Source organism: Acartia tonsa, chromosome 6 (assembly GCF_053477335.1).
Source record: "Acartia tonsa isolate MP-2025a chromosome 6, ASM5347733v1, whole genome shotgun sequence".
In the NCBI taxonomy this organism is placed as follows: Eukaryota; Metazoa; Arthropoda; class Copepoda; order Calanoida; family Acartiidae; genus Acartia; species Acartia tonsa.
Window position 1 is genome coordinate 29,535,434 of NC_137265.1, and position 25,680 is coordinate 29,561,113.

General features: G+C 37.9%; 3 protein-coding genes and 2 long non-coding RNA genes across 6 annotated transcripts; 2 read left to right on the forward strand and 3 right to left on the reverse strand.

The window, feature by feature from the left end:
• Positions 1-711: 711 nt before the first annotated feature.
• Positions 712-2,687, reverse strand: LOC145322343 (uncharacterized). Its single transcript, XM_080164308.1, has 4 exons — positions 2,602-2,687; positions 2,142-2,327; positions 1,414-1,483; positions 712-1,296 (listed from the first exon to the last, which is right to left on the reverse strand). Exons 1-4 carry the CDS (start codon positions 2,665-2,667, stop codon positions 1,169-1,171), a joined length of 450 nt encoding a protein of 149 aa, XP_080020434.1. The 5' UTR covers positions 2,668-2,687; the 3' UTR covers positions 712-1,168.
• Positions 2,667-10,748, reverse strand: LOC145323057 (uncharacterized). Its single transcript, XR_013880860.1, has 3 exons — positions 10,611-10,748; positions 3,056-3,179; positions 2,667-2,688 (listed from the first exon to the last, which is right to left on the reverse strand). It is a non-coding gene; the product is annotated as an uncharacterized LOC145323057 (long non-coding RNA).
• Positions 10,749-10,982: 234 nt separating this feature from the next.
• LOC145323058 (uncharacterized) lies at positions 10,983-16,295 on the reverse strand. The gene is made up of 8 exons (XM_080165442.1): positions 16,172-16,295; positions 15,266-15,334; positions 14,813-14,901; positions 13,401-13,497; positions 12,833-12,994; positions 12,188-12,291; positions 11,549-11,650; positions 10,983-11,150 (listed from the first exon to the last, which is right to left on the reverse strand). Exons 1-8 carry the CDS (start codon positions 16,212-16,214, stop codon positions 10,983-10,985), a joined length of 834 nt encoding a protein of 277 aa, XP_080021568.1. The 5' UTR covers positions 16,215-16,295.
• A 3,799-nt stretch (positions 16,296-20,094) lies between these two features.
• On the forward strand, positions 20,095-24,091 carry LOC145322345 (uncharacterized). Of its 2 annotated transcripts, none has more exons than XM_080164322.1 (7): positions 20,095-20,227; positions 20,966-21,040; positions 21,489-21,567; positions 22,182-22,320; positions 22,964-23,094; positions 23,453-23,495; positions 23,957-24,091. In XM_080164322.1, exons 1-7 carry the CDS (start codon positions 20,107-20,109, stop codon positions 24,074-24,076), a joined length of 708 nt encoding a protein of 235 aa, XP_080020448.1. In that variant the 5' UTR covers positions 20,095-20,106; the 3' UTR covers positions 24,077-24,091. The 2 variants fall into 2 exon arrangements, with proteins under 2 accessions (XP_080020448.1, XP_080020449.1); XM_080164323.1 differs by having other exon boundaries at positions 21,492-21,567.
• Positions 24,092-24,445: 354 nt separating this feature from the next.
• On the forward strand, positions 24,446-25,317 carry LOC145322346 (uncharacterized). Its single transcript, XR_013880630.1, has 2 exons — positions 24,446-24,511; positions 25,199-25,317. It is a non-coding gene; the product is annotated as an uncharacterized LOC145322346 (long non-coding RNA).
• Positions 25,318-25,680: the final 363 nt, after the last annotated feature.

Below are 25,680 nucleotides of genomic sequence, written 5' to 3' on the forward strand. Positions count from 1 at the left end.
CAACAATATACTGTTTATTTCTCGAGTGAATGATTTTAGCTAATACATAGTAAATACGAAAAAATGTAGGTATTTTTAAAAATCCCGAATTTCATCTTTAATAAAGCAGTTTATGTAAATAACTTACTAAGTCTAAAATTTTGTAAAATTTATGTGTAAGATGTAAAATGTATAATGAAAACCGTACCAAATTTAAAAATGCATTAGAAAAGTCGCCAATTTAAAGGTGTATTATTTGTGAGAAAAAGTGTCCAATTGTTGCACAAAATCCAAAGAAGGGATATTGCTATTATTTCTTTCATTATGAGAAAGAGAGAGACTTTAAAGAGAGGGAAAAAATGAAATGTATATACTTGTATTAGATAACAATAGATTAAAAGAAAGCTACTTCATTTAATTGATGTAACAGTGATTTCATTTTTAAAAAGCTAGGACAAATTTTTCTCTCAATATCGTAGCAATTAGATTCAGAAGAATATTAAAAAAAATGGTAATTTTATTTTTCTAAGTAACTTTAGATTGGTTTAGATCAAAGTCTATTTTTTAGATATTATTAATGATTGATATTAAGGTTTGATAATCAGAAGAGAAATTTGTTGCTCCTAAGTCCTTTTAAAGAATAATATAAAAATAATATTTCTATATTGGCATTGTTTATTTTTAATAACATAAAATAAAAAATCTAACAAATAAACTTAAAAATAATAACACAACATTTAAAATATATTAAATAGGATTTATAAGCACAATATTACAAATTAGCTTATATAGATATAAAGAAATTCATTATGACTCAAAACTAAAAAGGATATTCTGCACATCTAATAATAATGAAATATATATTTAAATACTTTTAAAGAAAGGAAACAAATTATCAGTGTGTATCAAATAGCAGGTTAGTTGGAAGCAGTAAAAAGAAAAACTTAAAAAAGAAGTTAAACATAGTTACAAAGATTAAAAAGGATAATCAAATAGATGAAGGAGATAAAAATACTGAAGCTAAACCTTAAAAAGAAGCAATATTACTTAAACAATTAAAAACAAGGACTATCAGATGTTTAGCACCAACAAGTTAACAAAACTTTAAAAAGAGAAATGCAATGTTCTAAAATATAGAAATAACATATGTATAAATCCTTAGGCACATTAGGAAAATGAATATGAAGAATTAACACAATAGGCAGGATTTTTTGCAGACCAAGCTGATGGAATGATGCCTGCAGTATCCAAGTCTGGCCAACTGTGCACAGTTACTGTATTTGTTGTAGCAATATGTCGACTCGTAAGGTCTCATACCTGAAAATATAATTCTAATTGTGCCATAATTTAAGTTAGAATTGGATATTTTTATCTATTCATAAATTTGGCAAAATTTAACATGTTTGCGGACATCCTCTATTCATAATTATATACCTGGACACTTTCCACATGTTTGTGGACACCCTGTAGAAATTGTGTTGTGCCAGCAAGAATCACGGACTGCCTAAAAAAATATTGTATGTAAAACATCGAATCTTAATTAAAGCAAAACGTGTAAAATCATAATATGAAAATAATGACAACGTCTTATATAATAAAGCTACGAAATACATATTCCATTGAAAAACAGACGGAAAGATGGACAAATAGAGTGAATGCTCATTTGTTAATGGAATCTTCATATGAAATTCAGAAGCCTATCTCAATAGCAGTGGAGCAAACTTTATATCTATCATATGAATTAAGATAAGACATAAATGCTGCATGGTCAAGGAATCTTCACGAGAAATTTTATAATAATATATAACAGTTCTGACTACCAAAAAATTCCATCTACCCCAGAGTGTTAAGGACGGACGGACAACAAAGTAATTCTTAGTTACTGATAACACACAAAATTCTGCAGTCTATCTTTCATAACTACTACGTAAATCAAATTTTCCTTTCAGTTACGATAGACCAGGTGCTACTCTTCAGCCAATAAATTCCATTTCAAATTGCAGAAAATTTGTTATTTAGATGGCGTAAAACTTGTTTTTCATGTAGCTGAAGGGAAGTGGGTTCGACAGACTGTGAATAAATCTAAGACGGTAGGTAAACCCCTGAAGAGCTGACAAATTAGTTGCATAAGTTTAAAAGTAAAATGTATACTAAACTATTGCCTGGCAATTAGAGTACATGTCTTTGCACGTACTTGTTGTTGTAGAGCTAGTAGATCCCCAACTATTACTACTGCTGCTCTGTCCGGCGCTGCAAGTCTGAGATTCATCGCCAATGGCGGCTACGGCAAACCGGTTTTCAGTCAGGGCACGGGCGTTGTCGTTTTCGTATGTGCCAGTTGGATAACCCTACAAAAAAACATATATAATCTCATAAATGGCAATTTTATGACTAATCGGCGCAAAAATAACAAACTTATAAAAAAAAGTTTAAGTGAACTTTGGCATACATTGACAAAAGATCTATGAATTTGATAGCAATTAATGTTTAGTTTGTACTATTACCCATTATGGTAAAAATTACATTTATTTGGACTAATAACTACAAGCATACGGACATGATATTTCCCAGATTATCTGCGCTTCATTCAGTCATTAATTCTAAAAAAAAAACTTGGTCTACCTGATAAATAACTTTAGGATTGGAGTAGTAGTTGACCCTTTTCTCCCCAGCCATGTTGTACGCCATTATGCTTCTGTAACTTCCTTGCTGAAAATATATATATATATATATATCATAATGAGTAAGGGATAAGACAATCGACGATAAATTGATGTACATCCAAAAGGATGATAAAAAAATGCCCCTTTTTAGATCAGAATTAATGGTGGGAAAGTTTTTACACTGATGGTTTGTATTAACCAATCAAATTTTTCCAAATTTTTTTAGGCCAACAAATGAGATTGCAGGTTTATAAAACTTTGGGTACCGATAGAATCTACCGGAAAATGTCCTCTTCTTAATATGGAACAGCATATTAAAAAGCTTAAAATTAGAATGTAAATAGCAGGTTAAAGATTGCAATGCTTTAGAAAATGCTATGATACATATAACGTGATTTAGCAACAACACCTACCTTGATAATGTTACCAAAAGCATAATCTGTGCTGCTTGAGGTAGCCACCCTACGGTCATGAGCCAGTCCAAATCCATGGGCAATCTCATGGCCAAAACTGTAATAGCCGAGGGCACAGCCTTTCCTAGATATCAATGATTTCAGTTATGATGTGGTATGCGGCAACTCTGGACCATGCAGAAACCAAGACATTATAGTGATGCTACGCACCCAGCTAAATCCTGTTATTCTACAATTATAAAGCCACCTGAAAATATGTCAGATAACGGTACTGATTTCATCTCTCAGTTGTCCTGCAAATGGAGGGAGGGGTGTTACCCCTCCCTCTCCCATCTTAAGCACCGGAACCTTCCCCTTCAACCACCAAGTTATCAGCACCACCTCAACCCTGAGGATAAAGGATCTAAGCCTTCCTTCACTTGATAGAATCACCCCCACACAGACTGCTGTTGCCACAGTAATCATCAAACCTTCCCTTTTTAGTACCCAGACCTACCACTCAACCCCTCTATGCTTATCTACCTATTGTGCTGTTCCATGGGCTATCCTGCCTTCCCCGGACAGGGATAGCCATCTACCTAACCATTGCAATTATCTATGTTTTACTTGTATGATTTATCTTTAACTATCTCTATTCCTAATCCATATGTATTTATATTATGTTGTACAACTTTAGTTATCCTTAGACCTGCAATAAAGAAACAACTGAATAGACTATGTTTGTTATTTAGTGATTGCTAGAGAAGCGTAGCTTCTCTATAGTATAGGTGTCCACGTCTGTTCACACTGCCGTAGTCTTTATTCGAACTCTGGTGTCTGCCATTTACCCTAGGCGGATACCACAACTTTTGGTGACAGCTGTGTGAGATTACGGCGAACCACAAGTGTAGAGCAGACGCGCAGCTGAGGCTAAGGTACTCCCAGCAGTGAAACTGGCAAAACTGACACAAGCAACCTGAATTACCCACCCTGGATAGCAAGGTCTAACTCTGTATCCGGCAGTTGTGGAAGCGAAACTGGCAAAACTGACACAAGCAACCTGAATTACCCACCCTGGATAGCAAGGTCTAACTCTGCATCCGGCAGTTGTGGAAGTGAAACAGCGAAACTTGACGGAGAACCGCGAGAAGCGACGACATCTAACGGAGAATTGAGCGCTCAAAGGGCTGAAACAGGCCTGCGGACTGGCTGAAACAAGCCAAATAAGTGCAAACGGCTGAAAATAGGCCAACATTTACTGCAAGAGATAGCAGGATCCGAACCAGCGGCGCTAGCAGGACGGGACATTCCCTGCCGCCATCAGCCGGATTTGGATAAGCGGCGCTAGCAGGACGGGACATTCCCTGCCGCCGATAGGCTGAAACACGCCACATAGCTGTAAGCGGCGCTAGCAGGACGGGACATTCCCTGCCGCCGATAGGCTGAAACACGCCACATAGCTGCGAGCTGCGAGCCAACATACGAGTGTAGTGCACCAAAGCAGAGAAAACTACGTCAACTCCAAGTATCCTGAGAGGCTACAACGCAGCCACCCATCTAGAAAAACAGATATTATATCACATTGCAGGGATTACCACCCTGGTGTGATGGTTAAACAATAGATTTATGAGCAAAGATTGGCAAACAATTTGTTGTGTTGTGATAAAACTAAAAATAGAACAGGCTTGGATTTACTGTGTATTGTGATAACAACTAAAAATAGAACAGGGTTGGTAAACAAATCTGTTATGTAATTGTGATAAGGACAAAAATAGAAGCTAGATGTAATATAACAAATGCCCTGATACACAATCTAATCACCTCAAGCCTACAGCACAACAACAATACATCCCTTATTTCAGAGGAAAGGGAGGGGCTCACTCTCCATTGAAGAGAATACAATCAAGGTGATATAACAATAAACCTAGGATTAAGGAGAGAGGGCAACATTACCTCATTACACAGTTACCTCAAACCCACAGCATTCCCCCCCTTCCTCACAGGGGGAACGGACGGATTTACCCCGTCCCCTCACGCGCTTCCCCCCTCCTACCCACACTTGACTAAGTCCGCCCACGGTGTGGAGCTAGTGACCGGGAACACAGAGCGCCATTTACGGGTAGCGCAACGGAGTGCGGAAATATCATAAAATTCAACGGACAAAGCGGACCAACGAGAGAGCGAGTTGAGGGATAAGTGCGCGTTTTACCTGTGTGCGCGGATTGACGGTGCGTAAGCGCGCTGCACGGAAAGGAGATTTCACGCACACACACACATACACACACACAGGAGAGGGGCCACTCTATAGCATACAACAGAGATATTTTTTTAGGAGAAAAACTTGCAAGCTCCTCCCTCCCTATCTACAGTGTGATAAGGAAAACTAAACCAGTTCCTTAAACCCGCTCAGACCCTCAACATCTTCCTAGCCCTGCCAACCCTACTTCAAAGCTGAGTGGTTAGTGAAACAAATATATGTATATATAAATACCCAAGTGACAAATAGTGTTGTTTTTGTATCATGGGTGCAAGTAAGTGAATACTAACCTCACCATACAACACTGGAAACTGATATGGTAACTGAACGAAAGTACGCCCACCCTGTGGATATAGCCTGACTTGATGCCCCACACTGGGCAGTGGTGGTGTGTACCTGGACCATCGACCCTCATAGTTGTGAACTATATACAGAGGAAGCGTGATTTTTTTGGAGCAAGGAGGAAAGCTAGCTAGCTCTGGGGATATTCCTATACACGTATATATATATATGGGAGTGTAGCCATATATATATAGATAGCCTACCTATCCATATATCTACTAGCGGATACGCTCCTAGAGACATCTATGGATACCTAACATATTCCCTTTTATCTCTAAGCTAAGATCCACTGGTTATCACAGAAATCAAGAGCTATACTGGAAAGGAGAACAACTCAGGCTCAACAGTTAAACAAGACGCTGGCACCAACAGACCAACCCCCTGCTACTTATCATGGGGACGCGCCAGCCACAGAAACTCTTGAGCCAGGAGGACCGAGCCTACGGCTACGTGGACTACCACCCTAATTACACAGCTATAGTATTTATAATAGGGGTGAGCCGGCTCGAACCTCCTTGCGGCGCGGCTACTCTACTCTGCTCCTATATCCACAAGATAAGAAATTGTCAGCCCCTAGCCCGACGTGCGGCAATAGAAGACATTCCAGATTGGGCATTAACTGTGTGCCTAGGCCTGCTGCTGGCACTGTGGTGGACAGAAGTCTTCATTTGGACCAGGACCACCAACATCTGTACCCCACCACTCTCTGCTTCTTCATACAAGATACTGCTTCTGTTATTACTTTGGCCTACTGTGTTGAGTACAGTAAACATCAAACACATGCCAGGTCACAGACCCCTGGTCCCTGAGATGCCCTTGTCTGGAAGGGTGACTGAATGTCCGCTGCACAGCTCCTGTACAGTTGGTGCTCAACGCACGAGAAATGGCGATACTGGACTGGGGATTGTTGAACCTGTAGGTGTCCTCCTGGGGGTGTTGAACGATGCAACTGAGCCTAATGAGAAGGTGACAAGCTTCAGAGACTTAGTGGCCAGCCCCAAGATGGACACTACCACCAGAACTGAGACTCCAAAGGGGCCCAGCCCTAGGGCCAGTACCACCTGTTTCTGGGGTGGAAAGGTCCTCCCTGGCGCTGGCCTCACCAAGCTGGAGGATGGGGAGCTGTCCCAGGGGAATAGGCTCTTCACCCAGATGCCCGACGCGTACCTGGGGGTGGGGGAGCCGCCACCCAAGCCTCCCTGGAAGCCCCCAGGCATGGAACGACTGGGGACCGGCCTAAGGATGGGGAATGGTGACCTGCTGCAGTGGAAGGCTTTACCCAGCACGGAGGGAGCAGGGTTGACCAGCAGCAGTGAGGCTGTTCCCCCACACTCCAAGACCAGATGCCTCTACTCTGTTGAACCACTGCACACGTCCCAGCCAAGTCCCCCCATGCTGCTGAAGATGGAGGCCCACCAGGATGCAGAGCTCCAACTAGGGAAGTCAATAGGAAGGGCACCCCCTGCCAAAACCAGAACCACCGCAGGGGCTCCCCACCAGCAGCTGACGGAGCCTGGCAGGGACGCAATACCAGCTGGCAACTCTGGCCCAACTCAGGTGGCTACCAACAGCCTGCTGGCAGTCCAGAATGCAGTTCAGGCTACCATCAGTATGGCATCTTCTGGGCCTTGCTGGTTCAACTGTGGGTACCTGTCCACACACCGGCCACAGGTATCCCCCAGAGATCATAGCCCCCCTTCCGACTGGCACCATCAACGGCCTTTGCTACCAACTACCTGGCGTACCCAGAGGCAGGATCCCTCATGTGGAGAAGCACCTGCAGAAGCTAAGGCCGAGGCTGGCCTCGCCACCCAGGAGAGGAGAGCCGCTGTTGGATGGAAGGGACCTGTGTGTATGGGGAGGAGGCTGAATGTAACCAAGGAGCCACCACAAGCAGCCCAGCACCGCCTGACCCCTAGTAGGGGAGACCCTGTTTGTCAGCTGGTGCCCCAACTGGAGGAGGAGAGACCTGGCAGGTTGATACACCCCGGGGAAGACGGCCTGATGGGACCCAGCTGGACGAAGGGGCGCTGCCGCTTCAACGGCCACACAGCCGCCAAGTGTAGAACCGGTTGGGACCAGGCAATGAAGAAACACCAGGCAGCCCAACAACCTGCATGCAACCTGGAGGGAGATGCCCAGCTGTCACCCCAACCAGCTGCCGCCGCTGGGGCCGCGGCTACCCAGGAGTCTGTGTCTCAGATTGGGACCATAGTGGCCAGGATCAACGTGCTGGGAGGAGCGGCTGAACCCAACCGGGTTGGCCTGGACCTCAGCCTCAACCACATGGGACCGGTGTTCGTGCAGCCAACCAACATTGCGGAGCCAGAAGTCCTGCGGCCTCTGCCGGTCGGCCTCAACATGATGGTACCCGTCAGACCGCGTCCCCCGAAGGAGGAAGTAACCCCTGTCACCCCCAGCAAGAGCCGAGGGGCGCTACTCAGCGCCACCGGGACGGTGTACGGGGAGGCCCGGGCGGCCGCCGAGCGGGAGAGGCAAGAGGCGCTAGCCAGCGAGTCTGAGTCGATGTATGGGACGCCAACCGGCGTCGCCACCTGGAAGGAACGAGAGGTGCTTCCCTGCACCACCAAGCTGATGTCTGGGGCGACAACCGTCGCCGCCACCTGTGAAGACTGGGGGGTGCTATCCAGCGCCCCACGCTGGTGCCTGGGGCGACAACCGTCGCCGCCACCGAGAGACCTGGACCCCTGTGAAGACTGGGGGGTGCTATCCAGCGCCCCCACGCTGGTGCCTGGGGCGACAACCGTTGTCGCCACCGAGATACCTGGACCCCGGAACGAGCCCGCAGCCCCAGAGGAAGGGGTGACACCCGTCACCCCCAGTCAGCCAGAGCCCCCAGCCAGCAGGGAGAGTCCAGCTGTCCCTCACCCTCAACTGCATCCAGCTGTCTACCTCCCTCAACCAAGCCAGGGTAATTGTATTGCACTGGTGTACCTGGAAGTTTGGGCTGGGTCAAACTTGCCTGCGCCCCCTGCATCTGCCCCAGGAACCAGGATATCAGCCATTACCAGCCAAACTGAAGAAGCTTTGACCGCTGCCTGGGGAGTAACTCAACTAGAGGCGCCAAGTGCCGAGCCTAACCATAGAAGTAGAGGATCCCCAACAATTATGTCTACCCAAGATGGAGACGATGTGCCTGGACACCTTCAGGCTAGGGGAGGAAATCCGGAGCCTTGTGCCTCCAGTCCACCAGCAGCAGTGGCCGTGGATGGGCCTGTCTCCCAGCCAACTAGAGCGGAGCCACCCTTGCAGATCCAAGACAGCCTCCGGCATAAGGGATGGACTGTTACCTTCCCCTACCCTGCAGGTCTGACTGCCATGCACCACCCTGCCAATGTCCAGGATGAGCCTGAGAGAGGCAACGCTCCTACAGTATGGCAACCACCACCTGCCCGCGTTGACAGAGACCCTGGAAGCCGAATGAACCTGACCAGCCCCGAGGGCGAAGGAGCTGCGCCTGCATCCAGTAGCCAGCCTGCCAGCAGCAAGGTGACCAACACGATGGAGACCACCAGCCCAGTAGAGAAACCTGAAGAGGTGTATACCAGGCGGCTGTTGGTCCAAGCCCCCTCATGTGCTGTGCCACCCCTGGAGGGTGCCAGGGTGGCCTCAGAGGTACACATCCAACGGCCAGAACATCCAACAGGACCAGCTACTCCAGCAGATATAGCAGATTTCGTTCAACCTGGGGAGGGCTGGAGTCTACCACCGTTCAGCAGCTGGTATCCTGGCGGACCCATTCCACAAGGACAACAAACCGAAGGCCGCAACCACTGTCGGAAGTCTGGCGGTGCAGACAACCCCTCCCAGCCTTCCGAGGGGAGAGTTGTGATATGCGGCAACTCTGGACCATGCAGAAACCAAGACATTATAGTGATGCTACGCACCCAGCTAAATCCTGTTATTCTACAATTATAAAGCCACCTGAAAATATGTCAGATAACGGTACTGATTTCATCTCTCAGTTGTCCTGCAAATGGAGGGAGGGGTGTTACCCCTCCCTCTCCCATCTTAAGCACCGGAACCTTCCCCTTCAACCACCAAGTTATCAGCACCACCTCAACCCTGAGGATAAAGGATCTAAGCCTTCCTTCACTTGATAGAATCACCCCCACACAGACTGCTGTTGCCACAGTAATCATCAAACCTTCCCTTTTTAGTACCCAGACCTACCACTCAACCCCTCTATGCTTATCTACCTATTGTGCTGTTCCATGGGCTATCCTGCCTTCCCCGGACAGGGATAGCCATCTACCTAACCATTGCAATTATCTATGTTTTACTTGTATGATTTATCTTTAACTATCTCTATTCCTAATCCATATGTATTTATATTATGTTGTACAACTTTAGTTATCCTTAGACCTGCAATAAAGAAACAACTGAATAGACTATGTTTATTATTTAGTGATTGCTAGAGAAGCGTAGCTTCTCTATAGTATAGGTGTCCACGTCTGTTCACACTGCCGTAGTCTTTATTCGAACTCTGGTGTCTGCCATTTACCCTAGGCGGATACCACAATGACATTTCCCTTACAAAAACACTTTACAAAGTGCTTTTTCACAGAAACATGAACGAGATATTGATACGTATGAATTAAATATTTCTTGAAAAATAGAATAAGATTGATCAAAAAAAGTGTTTTAGATTTTCTATCTTGTGTTCAGATCCCATTATGCTCCATTAATACCGGTATACTAGTGGTTACGCCCATTGCACCTGTCTGTATTCGAGGAGCTTGAAAAATTGCTTTTAAGACTTAAAACGGAAAACAAAATTGCATACAACCATTACAGAACCTATGTAAAGAATACATTAGTCCAATTTGTGTCAATGTCAATGAAAACTCAAAATTTCATGTAAATCTTTTTCATCAACAATTAACTTTATGTGAAGTTAGGTTGAGCTCATTTTAACTCATATTTATACACCTGATGACAATGAGTTAATCATACCTGACAGTACCAATAGTTTGTCCAGTATGGATGGTATCAAACCAGTTGACCCCACAAGCTCCAGCACTGTTGAAACTGTTGACCAGAAGAATGGATGCATCTGCAGATTTTCTCACATCATTCAGGGAGGACTGAAATAAATATATATGTATGTAGGATATTTAACAAGATTAGCATGAGAATACTTCAAGTGTCTTTTGTTTGTTTCATGACAACTCTTAATGTCTGAATCGTATATGGCTTTGCAGGCGTTATATATACAGAGTTACACAGTGGCTTTGAGAGACTAACTGCTATGTTGTAAATCATATAAAGTAGACTTTGTGGTACAATACTAGCGTTACACACAAATACAGAGTTAGGGAAATTAATCTATAAAGAACACACGTTATGAGTTATAATAACCTGAGATTTTGTAAACTGTGAAAGAGTTTCACTGCTGTCTTGTCCATCGTGAATATCTGACTCAGCAATACAATGTAGCCGAACTCTGATGGGAATCTCACTGTTCACATAACCTTGGTTAGTCTCTGCAATAACCTGAAAATAGTTAATGCAAATGTATAAACAGCTAGAACATTTGGGCTTTGCTCCTCAGTAAATATTCTTTTGTTTTTGGAAAGAAAACGAAGCAGTTCAGCGTTTCGTCATATTTTTACAGAAGCTTTTATCCTATTTCTAGACCCTGCGGGGTTCTCTAACCCTGAAGGGCCAATTTCCAAACCCTGTGGGGCAATCATTAACATTTACCTAACCTAACTTAAAATAACCTATTAAAAGCTACTGTGAAAATACGACGAAACCCGCTACTTCGATTTCTTTTCACGATCCAATAAAGTTTTAAGCTATTTTGGGGAAATGGGATTATAGGTGTTAAAAGGAAAAAATTTTCCCCTCTGGGTGAAAGAATTATCCGTTTAATTTTTAAAAAAAGTTACCTGTTCAATGAAGGTTTCAGGATCAGCAGTAAACTTTCTGAAGGTAGAGGTATAGTAAACAGTTACAGAGTATTCAGCAACTGAATTTCTGTCAGCAATTCCCTAAAAATAGTTTTGTTTTCATTTTAGAATAAGCTATACTCCTTTTTTTATTCAAATTTGATTGGATCCACCCTACAAACTGCTTATCCTAACTTGAACCTTTTTTGGCAGTATGTATGAAGATGTTAATGGATTGCAAAAAAATTTTAATTAATTACATTCCACCAGCACAAAGTGTTCATGATAATTTTATGACCTTTTTTATTATCTTGTGTTATGACGTTGTACTTTTTGTTAAATACGATAACAGGTAAACAAGTTACATATCTTTTCAAAGCTGAGGTTTAGTTATTTATCGCATCGTATTATAAACAGCTTTCCAAGGATATAAAAATTTATAAGATTAATAATAATTTTGTTGCCAAATGCTCGAGATGCCAAAATCACGGTCTAACAAAACTGGTTTTAATATTAAGATTGTAGAAAACTAAATATAATACGATAAAATACATGATTTTACAGAATGGCTAAGAACCAGTTCTAATCCAACGTATATTGATTGGTTTAGAAGCCATACTGATGAAAAAATGTCTGTACCTGGATTCTAAATTGTTCCATTCTATCCTCCGGAATGATGGAAAGTGTATTGTTAGGTAGACTTAAGTTTACATCTATTGGCTGGTCATCCCATACTGATTCGTCTAAACAAAAGATAAAAAAGATAGGTATACATATATAATATGATAATTATTTCTCACATGTATGAATTTACTGTATGATGTACAATTATAAAATTTACTTATATAGACGAAAATTTGGGTTTAAATGTATGATGTAGCTTAATCCCTACAAAAATTCAAAAAAAGGGAATGTGATTCTGACAAACAATTGTAAAGGAAAGTTTCCCTACATCCCCTTCCCCTTTTCCTCCCCTTCTTACCCACCTCTCTTCGGTTAAATGAAAAAACAAGATATAACCCCACCTTACTTCCAAAGATTTCGTGATTTTTTTTTGTAGAATTGATTGTTAGAATAGCTAGGCCTGACAAAAATTATAAAAAGAGGGACACTTAGACAGATAGAAATCCGTATATAACCAATTTTAGTCCAAACAACTTGTGAAGAGACAGATTTAATAATGAATGTTCTATTATATAAGAGCAAGATCCTTCCAAAAATCAAAAAAGAGACACTAATAAAGACAGATAGACATCCTGTTACTTTTAAACTAGAAAACCTTACCAATTTCAGCCCAAACCACTTGGGATGAAACAGATTCAATGATAAATGTTCTATCATGATGGAGCTTGATCCTGCCATAGATACTTTTCTTCTTGAATGTGAGCATAGCCTCACTACCACCAGACCCAGAGTAGGTCAGTGTCATGGGGGAGCCATTCAAGTCTGAAAAAAACTAAAGTCAGTAAACGACGCATTTTTCACTTGGGCCGGGTCAATGTGAAGCTTTTTATAGTCCCTTTAAAAAATAACGCCATTCTGGCCTACCAATTTCCAATTAAAATGTACATGTATTTTAGTCTGTGTGTTGGCCTATCATTGGTCATTTGTAAAGTATGACGTCATTTTTTTAAATAGCTGTGATCGTTGTTCGTTAATTATTGATATGTTAGAATCTTTTCTATCAGTTTAAAACATTGAAATAAATATGTAGCATTCAAATTGAATCCATATTTTTGCATGTTGTCATTCTTGTTACTTTGATTCTAATTTTAAACCTCATTCACCTAATTCCCTTAAAAATAGCAAAAATCATGCCATAAAATCACAATACTAACAAGATTAAACTCACCAATAGATCTAGATGCCTCAGCTATGGATTCAAACTTTAGAAGATCACCAGTTGGTAGAATTAGATCAGAACAATCCGCTATACCTTGCCAGTTTACCTGTGTAATAATTGTAATTAATATTGATAATCAAATGTAATAATACTAGCGGCTTCGCCCCTAGCCTCTAGGGGCTTCGCCCTATATAGTTATGGGAAGTCAACCCTTCTTAATAGAAATATTCAAAAAAATTATTCTTTGTTTAATTACTCTGTGGTAAAATTAAACCCAGGTTGTGCGCTTTATGCACAAAAATTTTGATTTGTACAAATTTAACCCAATTTGTTTGCCGTATACACAAAAATTCCAATTCGTAAAAATTAAACCTATGTAGGTTGTTCGCATACACAAAAATTTAAATTAAAGAAAAAAATACTTTTATTTTTTTTCGGGGGGGGGGGGGATTCATGGGGGCTTCGCCCCATGATGCAGTGGGGTTCCCCCACCCCAAATGTTTTTTGTTTACAAAAATTTTAAAAAATTAAAAATTTTGGAAGTGGAGATTTTCTTATTTTTAGAGGGTTTGGGGTGTCCCACCCCCCCAAGAAAATAGCTTAAAACCACCAGAGGACCAGTAGGTATATTCCCCGAAGGGTAGAGCCCAATTTGATCAGCAGTTACTGAGATTTTACAAAAAATGTAAAAAAAAAAATTTTGGGGGGTTGGTTTTTTTTTTTCCCACCCCCCAAGAAAATAGCCTAAAACCACCACAGGACCAGTAGGTATATTCCCTGAAGAGTAGAATCCGATCGGTTCAGTGGTTACCGAGATCTTAAGGGACAGACAGACAGACGGACAGACAGACGGACAGACAGACGGACAGACAGACGGACAGACAGACGGACAGACAGACGGACAGACAGACGGACAGACAGACGGACAGACAGACGGACAGACAGACGGACAGACAGACGGACAGACAGACGGACAGACAGACGGACAGACATCAAGCTACTTTGTATTATAGATTGTTCAATTGGAATTTCATCCAAACGGGGTTCCTACCATGAGACCCCATAACTCCTGCAGGGGACTTAAAATTGTGTTTAAATTATATTCATATATGTAGCTAATTGCTTCCTCCCTAGCCTTTGGGGGAGGGTGGGGGAGGTAATGAAAATAGCCTAAAGCATTCAAAAGACATTTAAAAAGCTCTCCAGTAAAGTACAACCATTTCGGACAAGTATACCGAGATTTTTAGCTTCAAACAAAACAAAAACTAACAACCAGCTTTTAACGAGATCTTTCGGTAAAGACAAATGGACAATCTACCTTTTCTATAAAAGGATAAATTTATAATTTCATTAATATACATAGTTCTAAATTTTGTAATTAGGTTTAATTATGATTTAATTATTTAATTTTTAATTTTTACCTCGGCAAGTTCACAGCTGATAATTTCATTTCCATCACAAGGAGGACCATTATAAACCAATCCTGTCAGTAACAATAGCTCTACGGGCTCTGAATGCGTAAAGTTGTTACAAATGTGAACTTTTAATTCCATTACCAGAAGCAAAGAACACTTTTTTCCTGTATGAATACGAAACCGATTAATATCCGCTAGATTAGAACCGGTTCTTATCCATACTAGAAATAGCATTGTATAAATTGATGCATATTCTCTATTAAGCTACAGAAAATTACCCCATGAGTAGATTACAATTAGTGGTTGAAACGTGTGGACACTCAATAATATGGACCAACCAATCAAAGCCCTCAAAGTTGCTAAGCTAACGAATAAGAAAACTTTGGGAACTATTGTAATTAACACCTTAATGTCCCATCCCTCATTGCTTTTTTAAATCCAGAATTGAAAATATTCTACCTGCTGAATCTGGTAGAATAATAGGGTCAACTTCTTCCAGATGATTCTGTGGAATTAAGGGTGAACATCCTAAAAAAAAACTGTAGAATGAACAACAGTAAATCATTTCTCGTATTCATTCGAAACCGATTAATATCCGTTGGATTAAAACCGGTTCTCATCCATATGATAAAGTTATGTATAGCATCGTATTATATCCAGTTTTCTATGAATGTCATGTCGTAATCTCGTGGCTAAAAAAACTGTTTTTAATCTTATAATTGTACATTTTATATCCGCGGAAAGCTGTTTATAATACGATGCGAGAAATAACTATAAAAGAGTTACTATTTGTGAGAGAGGTGCGAGCACTGAACGAGGAGAAATGGGAAGGGAGTTCTCTCTATCCTTAAATAACAGAATGTATTTATATGTGTCTGTCTGTCTGTCTGTACCGAAGAATCTTGCTAACCGTTGATCAGATATGGTTTTCCTTTGCAATGTAGCTTCTCATAGGTCCTTGGAAGGTTTATAACTATTTTTGGAAAGGGTACCAACACACTTCAATGAAAATTTGCCCTTTGAAAAAAAGGAACCGCCTCACTTTTTCTTTTTTAAAATCAAAATTGAAAATGGCAGTGAGTCGAATTAACCCCCACCTCAAGTGCTCCTAGAGGCCTCTAGGTGCATAGCCGATATTAATGTAAGACAATGGATGATAAATTATGACAAACAAAATTACACCTTCTTTAGGTTAAAATTATTTGTATAAAAGTATGTTAGTACCAACCAATCATTATTTGTAATAAAAGAATCCAAATTTTTATAAAACTTATAATTTACCTACATTATTTACAGTCCAATGTTCCATCCCTACCTGCAGATAGATTCAAGATATAAAGTTGCTTTAATAATAAAGATACCAACCTATTATGGTTATAAAAGGTAGGAAAAGAGTAAGTCTCCACATTATTAAATAATAAGAAAAGCTCCTCTAATAAAAATTTTAAATTTGTATACTCTTGAAGAATGAAAGTTATTCTTTTTGAATCTAAAATGACAAACTAATAGTTACAGTAATAATACCATTTCTTTTATACCCTTTCACAAGTGTCATACAGTTGGGACGTTTATATGTTATATTGATTACTGTGAAGTAGAGTGGATAATATCAGTGAGGGGGGGGGGGTGACAAAAAACTGTATACACTTATATAGACCCAAAACTTTTACAGACACATTATTTTATTAGTTGACTTTAAAACTTTTCAATCAATTTCAGTGTGAAGCTAGTTCTATCTCAACAAGGATGACAACATCCATAAAAGCGAAGCACTGGAATGGTAGGACAAACGGACACTAACACTTGTATAGTGTCAGAACTGAATAATCAGAATATAAATTTATAAATGTCAAAGCAAAATTTAAGGAAAATTGTTGAAAAACTGCTTGATACAGAATAATGTTGATGGACATACTTACATTTTTAGAACTTGATTATAGAGTTGCTTCATATGATATTGTACTTTGTTGTCCCAGGAATCAGTATATCAAAAATCAGATCATTCGGATTATTAGATCACATAAAAATTTGTTGTTAAAAAAGTAAAAAAATCAACATGTTTAAAATGGACGTACGGACATTTTGGTAATGATTATAGAGTTGCTACGCTTTCTAAATCGTACCTAACTACTACGGGAATCACCATGCAAAGTTTGAAACCAATAGGACAATTCTAACATGCCTAAATTAGCGAAAAAAGCTATCCGTTACGGACGGACCGACCCTAATTATAGAAAAGCTTCGCTTTTACAAAGAGCCTCTATGAAAGAAAAATAATTATTGGCAAATTAATTACATAGTTAACAATTTAACATCCCTACTGTTTCAGTAAAATCAATGAAAATAATTGGAAAATTAATATGTTTACATTAATGGATGCATTAATGACTTTTAGTTGATATGATCTTAATCTTAACATAAATCATCTTATGCATCAATCAATAGAATTTATGCATAATTTCTTAACTGCTACTATCCTATAATATAAAATAATTAGGTTTTTGTCTGAAGCTTAAGATTTTGGAAAATATTAGTCCGAATGGGTGGTACTTTTCTGGAAAGCATTGTAAATGTCTTTGGGGTGGTTTCAGGCTATTTACCTGACCTATATCCGCCTCCCCGCCCACCTAGATGCTGGAGCCGAAGCCAATAGTGCTTAAAACTGTTGATACTTTTCAATGCATAATTTTCTAACCTTAAATGCAGAAACACAATCCATTTTCTCCCAATTATGAAGATGTAGACAGACAAAGGTGAATAAAAAAACAAATTTGCCCTATTAATTGAGTAGCTTTACTTCAATTATTACAAGTTTATGTATTGAAAATATGATTTTTTTAACCCTAGTTAGTAGTTATAGAGTAGCTGCACCATCATTAATAATACATATGTTGATCATCTTAATTTATTAGATGCTTATCTATAGATAAATTTATCGGCAATATTTCTTTTGCATATACGAGGTCTATAGTTACATAAATGCCAAATAAAATATATAAGAAATTGATTAAATAAGGGGGGGGGGGGTTAATGCAACCATCTCGTAATCAATGATTAAATTGCACTTGGAATTCGAATTTCGATCTGAAAATTTTCATGAGTAATCCTTGGTAGGTCTATTTTCCCTAAATTGAACAAAAAGTTGGAAAAGTAACGGCTGGCGGCTCAGCCGTTTAGCCGTTTTTTTGCCTATTTTCAGGGCAAATTCATCGTTAATTACGTAGGAATCAACTTTTTAAAACATATTTTTGGTTTAATTCATGTTAAATGGTAGCAATAACCATTTTTTAAATTTCTAGTACCAACAGCTACCGGCTAGAACCGTTTGATACGGTTTTTGAGTGACAAAAAGTAAAATATGAAGATAGGTTTCGTGACTAATATGCTCTTAAGAATGGCAAAAATTGGCAAAACGGCTGAGCCGCCAGCCGTTAACCGTTATTTTTCCAACTTTTTGTTCGATTTAGGGAAAATAGACATGCCAAGAATTATTCATGCAAAATTTCAGATGGAAATTCGAATTCTTAGTGCCATTTAATCACTGATAACGAGATGGTTGCATTAACCCCCCCCCTTTTCTTTGTTATGAAAACCCCCTTAAAATTAATTGGAAAGGTTTTCCCCTTTTTTTATCCCATCAAGAAATACACCCCCTGGCAAAACCCTGTGTACACCACTGTTTTGAAAATAAATCTAAGCAAAGAGTGTCCCTTTTAAAGAAAGTCCAGGGGATTCCCAGAAAATGATGATAGCAATTAAGATGAATAAAGCAAAGGTTTATGCCTGGGTGGGGCGTTGTACGTTTACAATTTTTTTGCTTAATCATTGACGTAATAATCAGGGTTATTAGGATTGGGGAAGATGATTAAAGTCATAATCTGTGGATGGACTATAATCATCTTCAGGATTGGGAAATAGAAAGCATATAACCTTCCTGGACTATGTTGTTTTGAAGAAAAAAATCACAAAATAAATTGGTGACAAAACCCACATCCCCTTGGTTTCATACAAAAAAAAACAAGTTTACAACGAAAATGTTGAAATTGAATTAATTTGTTGAATCAAAGTCCCTGTCCCAATAAAATAATCTTCATTACTTTCTCTTATAAATGTTACTAGAGTTGTCTCGATATAATTATCTCCCTATTGGCTAGTTTTCTATATGCATATCTATTTCTCAATAAATCTATTTTCCTCACCCGGCATTACTATCTAAAAGAAAGTAAATATTAAATAATTTAAATGATTTTAAAAAGATTTTTTAAATTATATTTTTTTCTTTACATTACCATCACTAAAGGGTTAATGATGCTGATTACAATTTTAGTTTAATATTTGACCACACAAAATGTCGCCACAATCGAATTCTTTTAAAACAGAGTTTTCTTAGATTTATTATATTATATTATATTTTCTCTTTTATGATTAGAAATTAAATACATCAATATAAGGTAAATAGCTACATGAAATAAAAAAAAGGAATTCATTTTTAATAAAGTAGAATAATGAGTCTTATCGTTCTGGGCAATGAGAGTTTATTATGGATTATTGGAGCACTATGAGTTTTAGTCATATATTCCTTGGAAAACTTGAGCTCGTTTATAGACATTTATTTCCTATATAGATCTGACATGGATCTTGAAGCAAGTAAGCAGGCCGTTTTGTACATGTTAAAAATTGGAAGATTTCATTAAATAAAAGTTATCGCAAATATACTTAGTAAATAAACCATAATTCAGGCCAATCCTTAAATGTAAAAATTCGATTTAATCACGGTTTAATCCTTATTTGCTTTGTTTTAGATAAAATATTTTTAGTTTTGTCCACCAATTTAAGACTTTGTTTTAAGTATACTTATTAAACTTTAGACTTATTTAGTAAAAGTTATTTATTAAGGCAGTTTAAAGACTTTAAGAATTTAAATATCCGACCCAGGACAATAACAAATAAGAAAACTATAAGGGTTAAGATTTAGAAAATTTAGTTATTCAGTTACAATTGAGCAATGAGCACACAACTCGTAGAGTAAAGTTTTTTTTAGGAAGAACTAGAAGAGTAGAGGACAATGGACACCTGAATTAAAATTGAAAGAAAACGTTAATTTGTCGTCCAGTGTTAAAATTATACAATTCTTCGGGTTAAATTAAACACCAAACAAAGTTTGTTGGCCTTTACAATAGTAGTAATCTTATGGCCTTTAGGATAGTGATATTCTGTCTTCACATTCTTACTTTAAATTTTTTTTGTATGATTATTTATATATTTTATATTCTTTGCATTTCAGATTTATCCTTGACAAAATGAAGGCAAAAATAAAAGAATTAAGTTTGCAAATTGCTGTGCTAATGATATTTAATGGTTTACTAGCTGAATGTAGTTTGCTTGAAAAATTACAAACTCGCCTTAGAGAAAAATTCAAAGGCAATTTTCCTTATAGTGTGTTAAAGTGGCTTACCCCCAAGCATCAAAGAACTTTTCTTGTGGTAATGATGAATCAGGATAATAGCATAAATCCACCTTGGGACATGTTTAAATCTTCTTTGATTTGAATAAATAGATTTTTTTCAAGAGAAAAAATTTTACTTATTTTGTTTCATACATGTTGACCCGCGACCGTGGATCAACACGTAGCGCATCCGCTCGTCGTCGGGAAGGTGTTAGGTTCGAATCTCGGTCCGACACCGCGTCATAACTAAAGACGTTAAAAATGGTTCCCACTGCTACTATGTCAGATGCGCGACGTAAATAGTTAGAGTGGGGGGAATGCCTTGGCCCAAAACAGGCGCAACTCGTTACCATGCACAGTTAGGACTTCTCAGACAAAGGTCGTGCATCACAGAGAGTTGGTTGTCTGTAATGTACTGTACCACGGGTATGAGGTGATGGACCAAGAGTCTGGCCTTGAGTTGACAAGTTGACTGTTCAGTCCAGGTGCAACTCACCCATACGACATTAGCATTCATACATGTACTTGTAATTGTAATAAAATCATATTCTTAAGTGCTATTATTCAATTCATATTTTTTTTCTTATCATTTTAAACAAAAAAATATATGAGGAAAGGAGTTTAGTCCTTTCATTGCCTATTGGAACTAAGCCTAAACAAACAGTCTAGAGGCGAAGCAGATCTTTGCACACAAAGAAAAATTTTGACTTTAGTAACGAGGCTACCTGCTGATCACTTTGCTAACAATCCAGAAATTGTACAAGTCAAGGACATACGTCCTTTTTCAGGTATATTCATATATTCTTTTTTATTATTATTTATAATAGCTTAGCTACTCCATAATTATGATTTGCTCCACTATACTTGCATGTCTGTCCGTCCTATATAAAAGTATCATAATAAATTGTAGGTTTAACTTTTTCTATACTCTCTATACTCTTTTATGCTTATCGTTTCAACGCTACTGGATTTGATTAAAATAGTTTTTTTTATAGAAATTTTTGAGTAATACACTTTCCAGTATGAATTCGAAACCGATTTAATATTCGCCTAATTATAACAGATTTTTAGCCACACTGAAAAATCATGTATTGTATCGTAATAAAGAAACTTTTTACGAATAAAAAAACAAAAAAAAAACTGTTATTAATCCTTTTAATTTTGCATTTAATTGTCCGCGGAAAGCTGTCTATATAAAACGATGAAATAATCAACTATTACAATCGTATTTTGTAGAAGCTGTGAGAAGTGACTTAACAACATCATTTCAAACTACCACCATAACAACAACAACATCAGTACCTATTACAACAGCAGGAAAAATTAACATCAGTTATGTAAGAATGGATTTATAATATACGTGGATATTATCACAGGGGGAAAATTGTCGTTAGTTTACGTGCTATCATGGACATAAATTATTGGTCAATTCGTTCATCTAGTAGGAGGGGAAGGGATTGGTTACGGGGTGATCATTATATTATTTATTTCAAGTTTCACTTTTTTAGAGTACATGATAATTTAGTGTAAGGTCCAAGTAATAATAAATCCATTGCTCCATTGCTCGAAAGCAAGGGCTTAAAAATGTACCTTCTATTTGAACAGGTTTTAATTTTTAAAGTAGCTCTATCATTTACAGTTGATGGGTTTAAACTACTTTTTCCATATTGATAGAAAAGAAAATATTCTTAGATGCTTAAAGTTACCAGAAGTATCCCTTTCCCTTGCTTAATTACTTAAGCTATAACTTAATCATTCAAATTATAGACGCTCTCTAAGTTGATAAGTTTGTAGATGCGCAGCATCTTTATAAATATTTGCTTCTCTCACTGACTGAACAAGAAATGTTGTATATACAGCTATTAGAAAACATTAAAAGTCAAAGCTATATTTTAAACAGATTTAATGAGATTTAATTTTGTGTTGTATAGTGCAACCCAACGTGACAGCAGAAGATCTAAACCTAATCAAAGAGTTACTGAAAGATATTCTTGAAGAGGACTCTGTTGTAAACAACCTAGCTGAAAGAATCAAGGAGAAATTACTTACTTCTGAGGATCTTTTCCTGGTAAGATATATTAAGGGATTTCGTTGCTTCTTTGAAAGCTACAGTCCCTACTTTATACTCATTTTGTTGTGCAACTTTCAATACACTCACCCTAGAGGTATATCCCTCCATTAATGAGTGGGGAGTGTGAAAGCTGATATTGGTACAAGTGGACCTTTAGAATAGGTTAATCTCCAATAAGAAGATGTTTTTATTCAATATAACAATTCTGTTTCCTACTTTTAAAAAGTCGTCATCAAAAGAATAGCAGAAAAATAAATTGTAACATGCTTTTCCAATGAAAAAAAATATAATGAAGAGCTCCGAATCAAAGAGAATATTCATATCTGGCATAGCAAACCTATCTGAATATATTTTCAAAAATAGACTATTTGTATGTATTATTTACTGATTTGTGTTTTATCCTTTACAGTACGATTGAGAATGAAAACTTTTGTTTTTGAAATATATATTTGGCCTGTACAAAGATGATAGATTGATAAAGTAGTCTTCGGTTAAGATAGATCAATAGCTTTTAAATCCATCTGTTGCCTTTATTTACAAAGAACATTACTCGCCTTTTGCGACGATTTTATAATCAAATTAAATAATTATCATAATTTTCTAATACTTGTTGTATAAAACCTTATCTAATTAAATATAGGGAGATGCAAGCTTGCAGTCATCGGATGATCATGTTCTTCATATAAATCCATTTATACCTGGAGGAGCCCTACCTGGACCTCAATTTGAATGCTGCTTATGCTCGAGCTCTCCACAACTGTGCCCCGTCAGGTTATTATCTTGTTTATATCGAATATTTCCAAGACGTAAGATATTTAAAGGCTGGTAACATTGTAATCTACAAATAATCTTGAAAAGCCAATTCTTGCACCCTTTGTTCTTGGCTATTCCAATTTTTTCTAGGGTATATTCTCTTAGTATAAGTAAACTTTTCTTATGTGGGTAAAGAATTTGGTCTATCATATAGTCTTGGCTGATATGAAATCCGTTAGATAAACAACAACTCTTATTGAATAAGTACACAATGGGCTGCAACGTGGTCCAGATTCTGAATAGCCCCTATCTATTTATATGCTTTAGTTCTATTAGGGCCCTTACAAGATCAATTTAAAAGTTTTATTTATTTTAGATCTAGTAGTCCAGTATTTATCCAGGGTAAATGTACATCAGAGGTTAGTACTTGGGTCTTACTTTACTACAGTTTTACTTTGGGTCTGTGTGTGTCTAGTAAGATCACATAAACGGCTTAACGTCATTACAAATCTTAAGACAATTTATTATTGGTGACGGTAAGGTTTTTGGCTATTTAGTGGATAGGGTAACCATTTCCCTTTAATGTTATTATACAAAGAATTATAACTTATTAAATAAATTCTACCACCCCCCTCTCAAAAAAAATAAAATATGTCAAAAGAACTACTTCAAACTGGGGCTAATAATCTACATCTCATTTTTTCCATTGTCCTCTCCCTGTAACTAGTGACAATAATTTGAAATTGAATGTTTTGGTAGTCTGGACCATTGGGGTGAAGGTCTAAAGGAATGCATCATTTTTTGCCCAATAATTAAACTTAGGGGAAGAAATGTACGAATGCCGCTGTTATTTTCTGTTTATTGATATAATAATGTTAAGGCTCCTAATGCTTGCCACTGTTATGATGTATCTGCTAGTGAGCTAGGACCAGATCTACCATCTAAGCACCAGGCAAGAACACATATTCTCTATAGTAGTTTATTTTTGGTTATTCTATAAGTCAATATTTATTCTGTCTTTACCTCTGTCTGTAATGCTGCTCTATATTTGGTTCTCTCTGGCAGTGTAAACTTCTCTTAGGAGGGATCAGACAATGAACAACGTACAACCCCAATGATAAACAAAATTACTCAGTCTTTATATTAGACTTATTTGTGGAAAAGTGTAGACACTGCTGTATGAACCAACCAATCAAAATTTAATTGATTAAAGTACCCAACATTTTTAAAAGAACATGTTTATAAAACTTTACATACCAGTTTATTTAGTCAAATAATTCCTATCTCTCTGCCATGTTTATTTTTAAAAACAGCTTTGCTACTAATAGGCGTGATGGTACTTGTTTTTAATGAGAAAATGTTTGTTTCTAGTCTATCGAGATATTGTACCAAGACTCAATTATCAACCGTGTCACTATCTGGCAACAGTTCTCAGGTATTATTCATTATCATCCGTGTCACTATCTGGCAACATTTCTCAGGTATTTTTCATTATTATAGTGTCACTATCTGGCAACAGTTCTCATTTATTGTTCATTATTAACCGTGTCACTATCTGGCAACAGTTCTCAGGTATTATTCAATATTATTCGTGTCACTATCTGGCAACAGTTCTTAGGCATTATTCATTATTATCCGTGTCACTATCTGGCAACAGTTCAAGGTATTATTCATTATTATCAGTGTCACTATCTGGCAACAGTTCTCAGGTATTATTCATTTCCCCACCTCTTTTGTCTAGATAATTAAGAAATTAGAGGGAGGGGGTGGGAATCAAGATAAAAAATTGCACTTAGCTTTCTTGATATTTCTTAACTATTATTTACAGTAACTTTAATACTATTATCCTTATAATAAAGTAACAGGATCTCTATGTGTCTGTCAGTACCGAAGGATCTCCCTAACCGCTGAACCGATTTGGAGCTTCTTAGGTTATAAATTCCTTTATGGTTATTTAATTTTTATATCCAAGTTTTTTTTTTTGGCTATTTGCCTTAATATTAAGAATACTAATATGCTAGGAGCGCAGCCGCTAGTGCTTTTAGAGAGCCTTAAACATTTTTAACAAAGAAGCCTAACGCAAAGATTGGATACTCGACTAATACCTATGTTATCAATTTAGGAAACGTGGTACACTGTCAAACCAAGAGCTAGAAGCAGATTTCATAAAGAAAAACATATAATATTATATTTTCATTAAATTGTAGTATTTAGATATATTTATTAAAATCATCAACACTTGCATTTTCTTGTTCTTTTTGTGTAACGCTAGAAATACCGCTCGTGGAATTTTTAAGCACTTTGCATAGTGAAAAATCTACTGTAAGTGGTGAAAAAGTTTGCGCATAGCTAGTTTGAATTGAGATTTAATTTAATAAATGTTATCACCGTTCTTAACGATTTAGATAACGTTATCATAATACTTTGTGTACTTCAATTGAATTTTCAATAAGTACAGTGTCCAAATTTTCAACCAACAGTTTTAATCTACAAAGGTGTATTTTTGTTTATCATCATAGGGGATCTACATCCTATCAACATTCAATGTCTTATCCCTTAAGATCTACTTCGCATTCTATCACATACGGACATTCGGATATACTC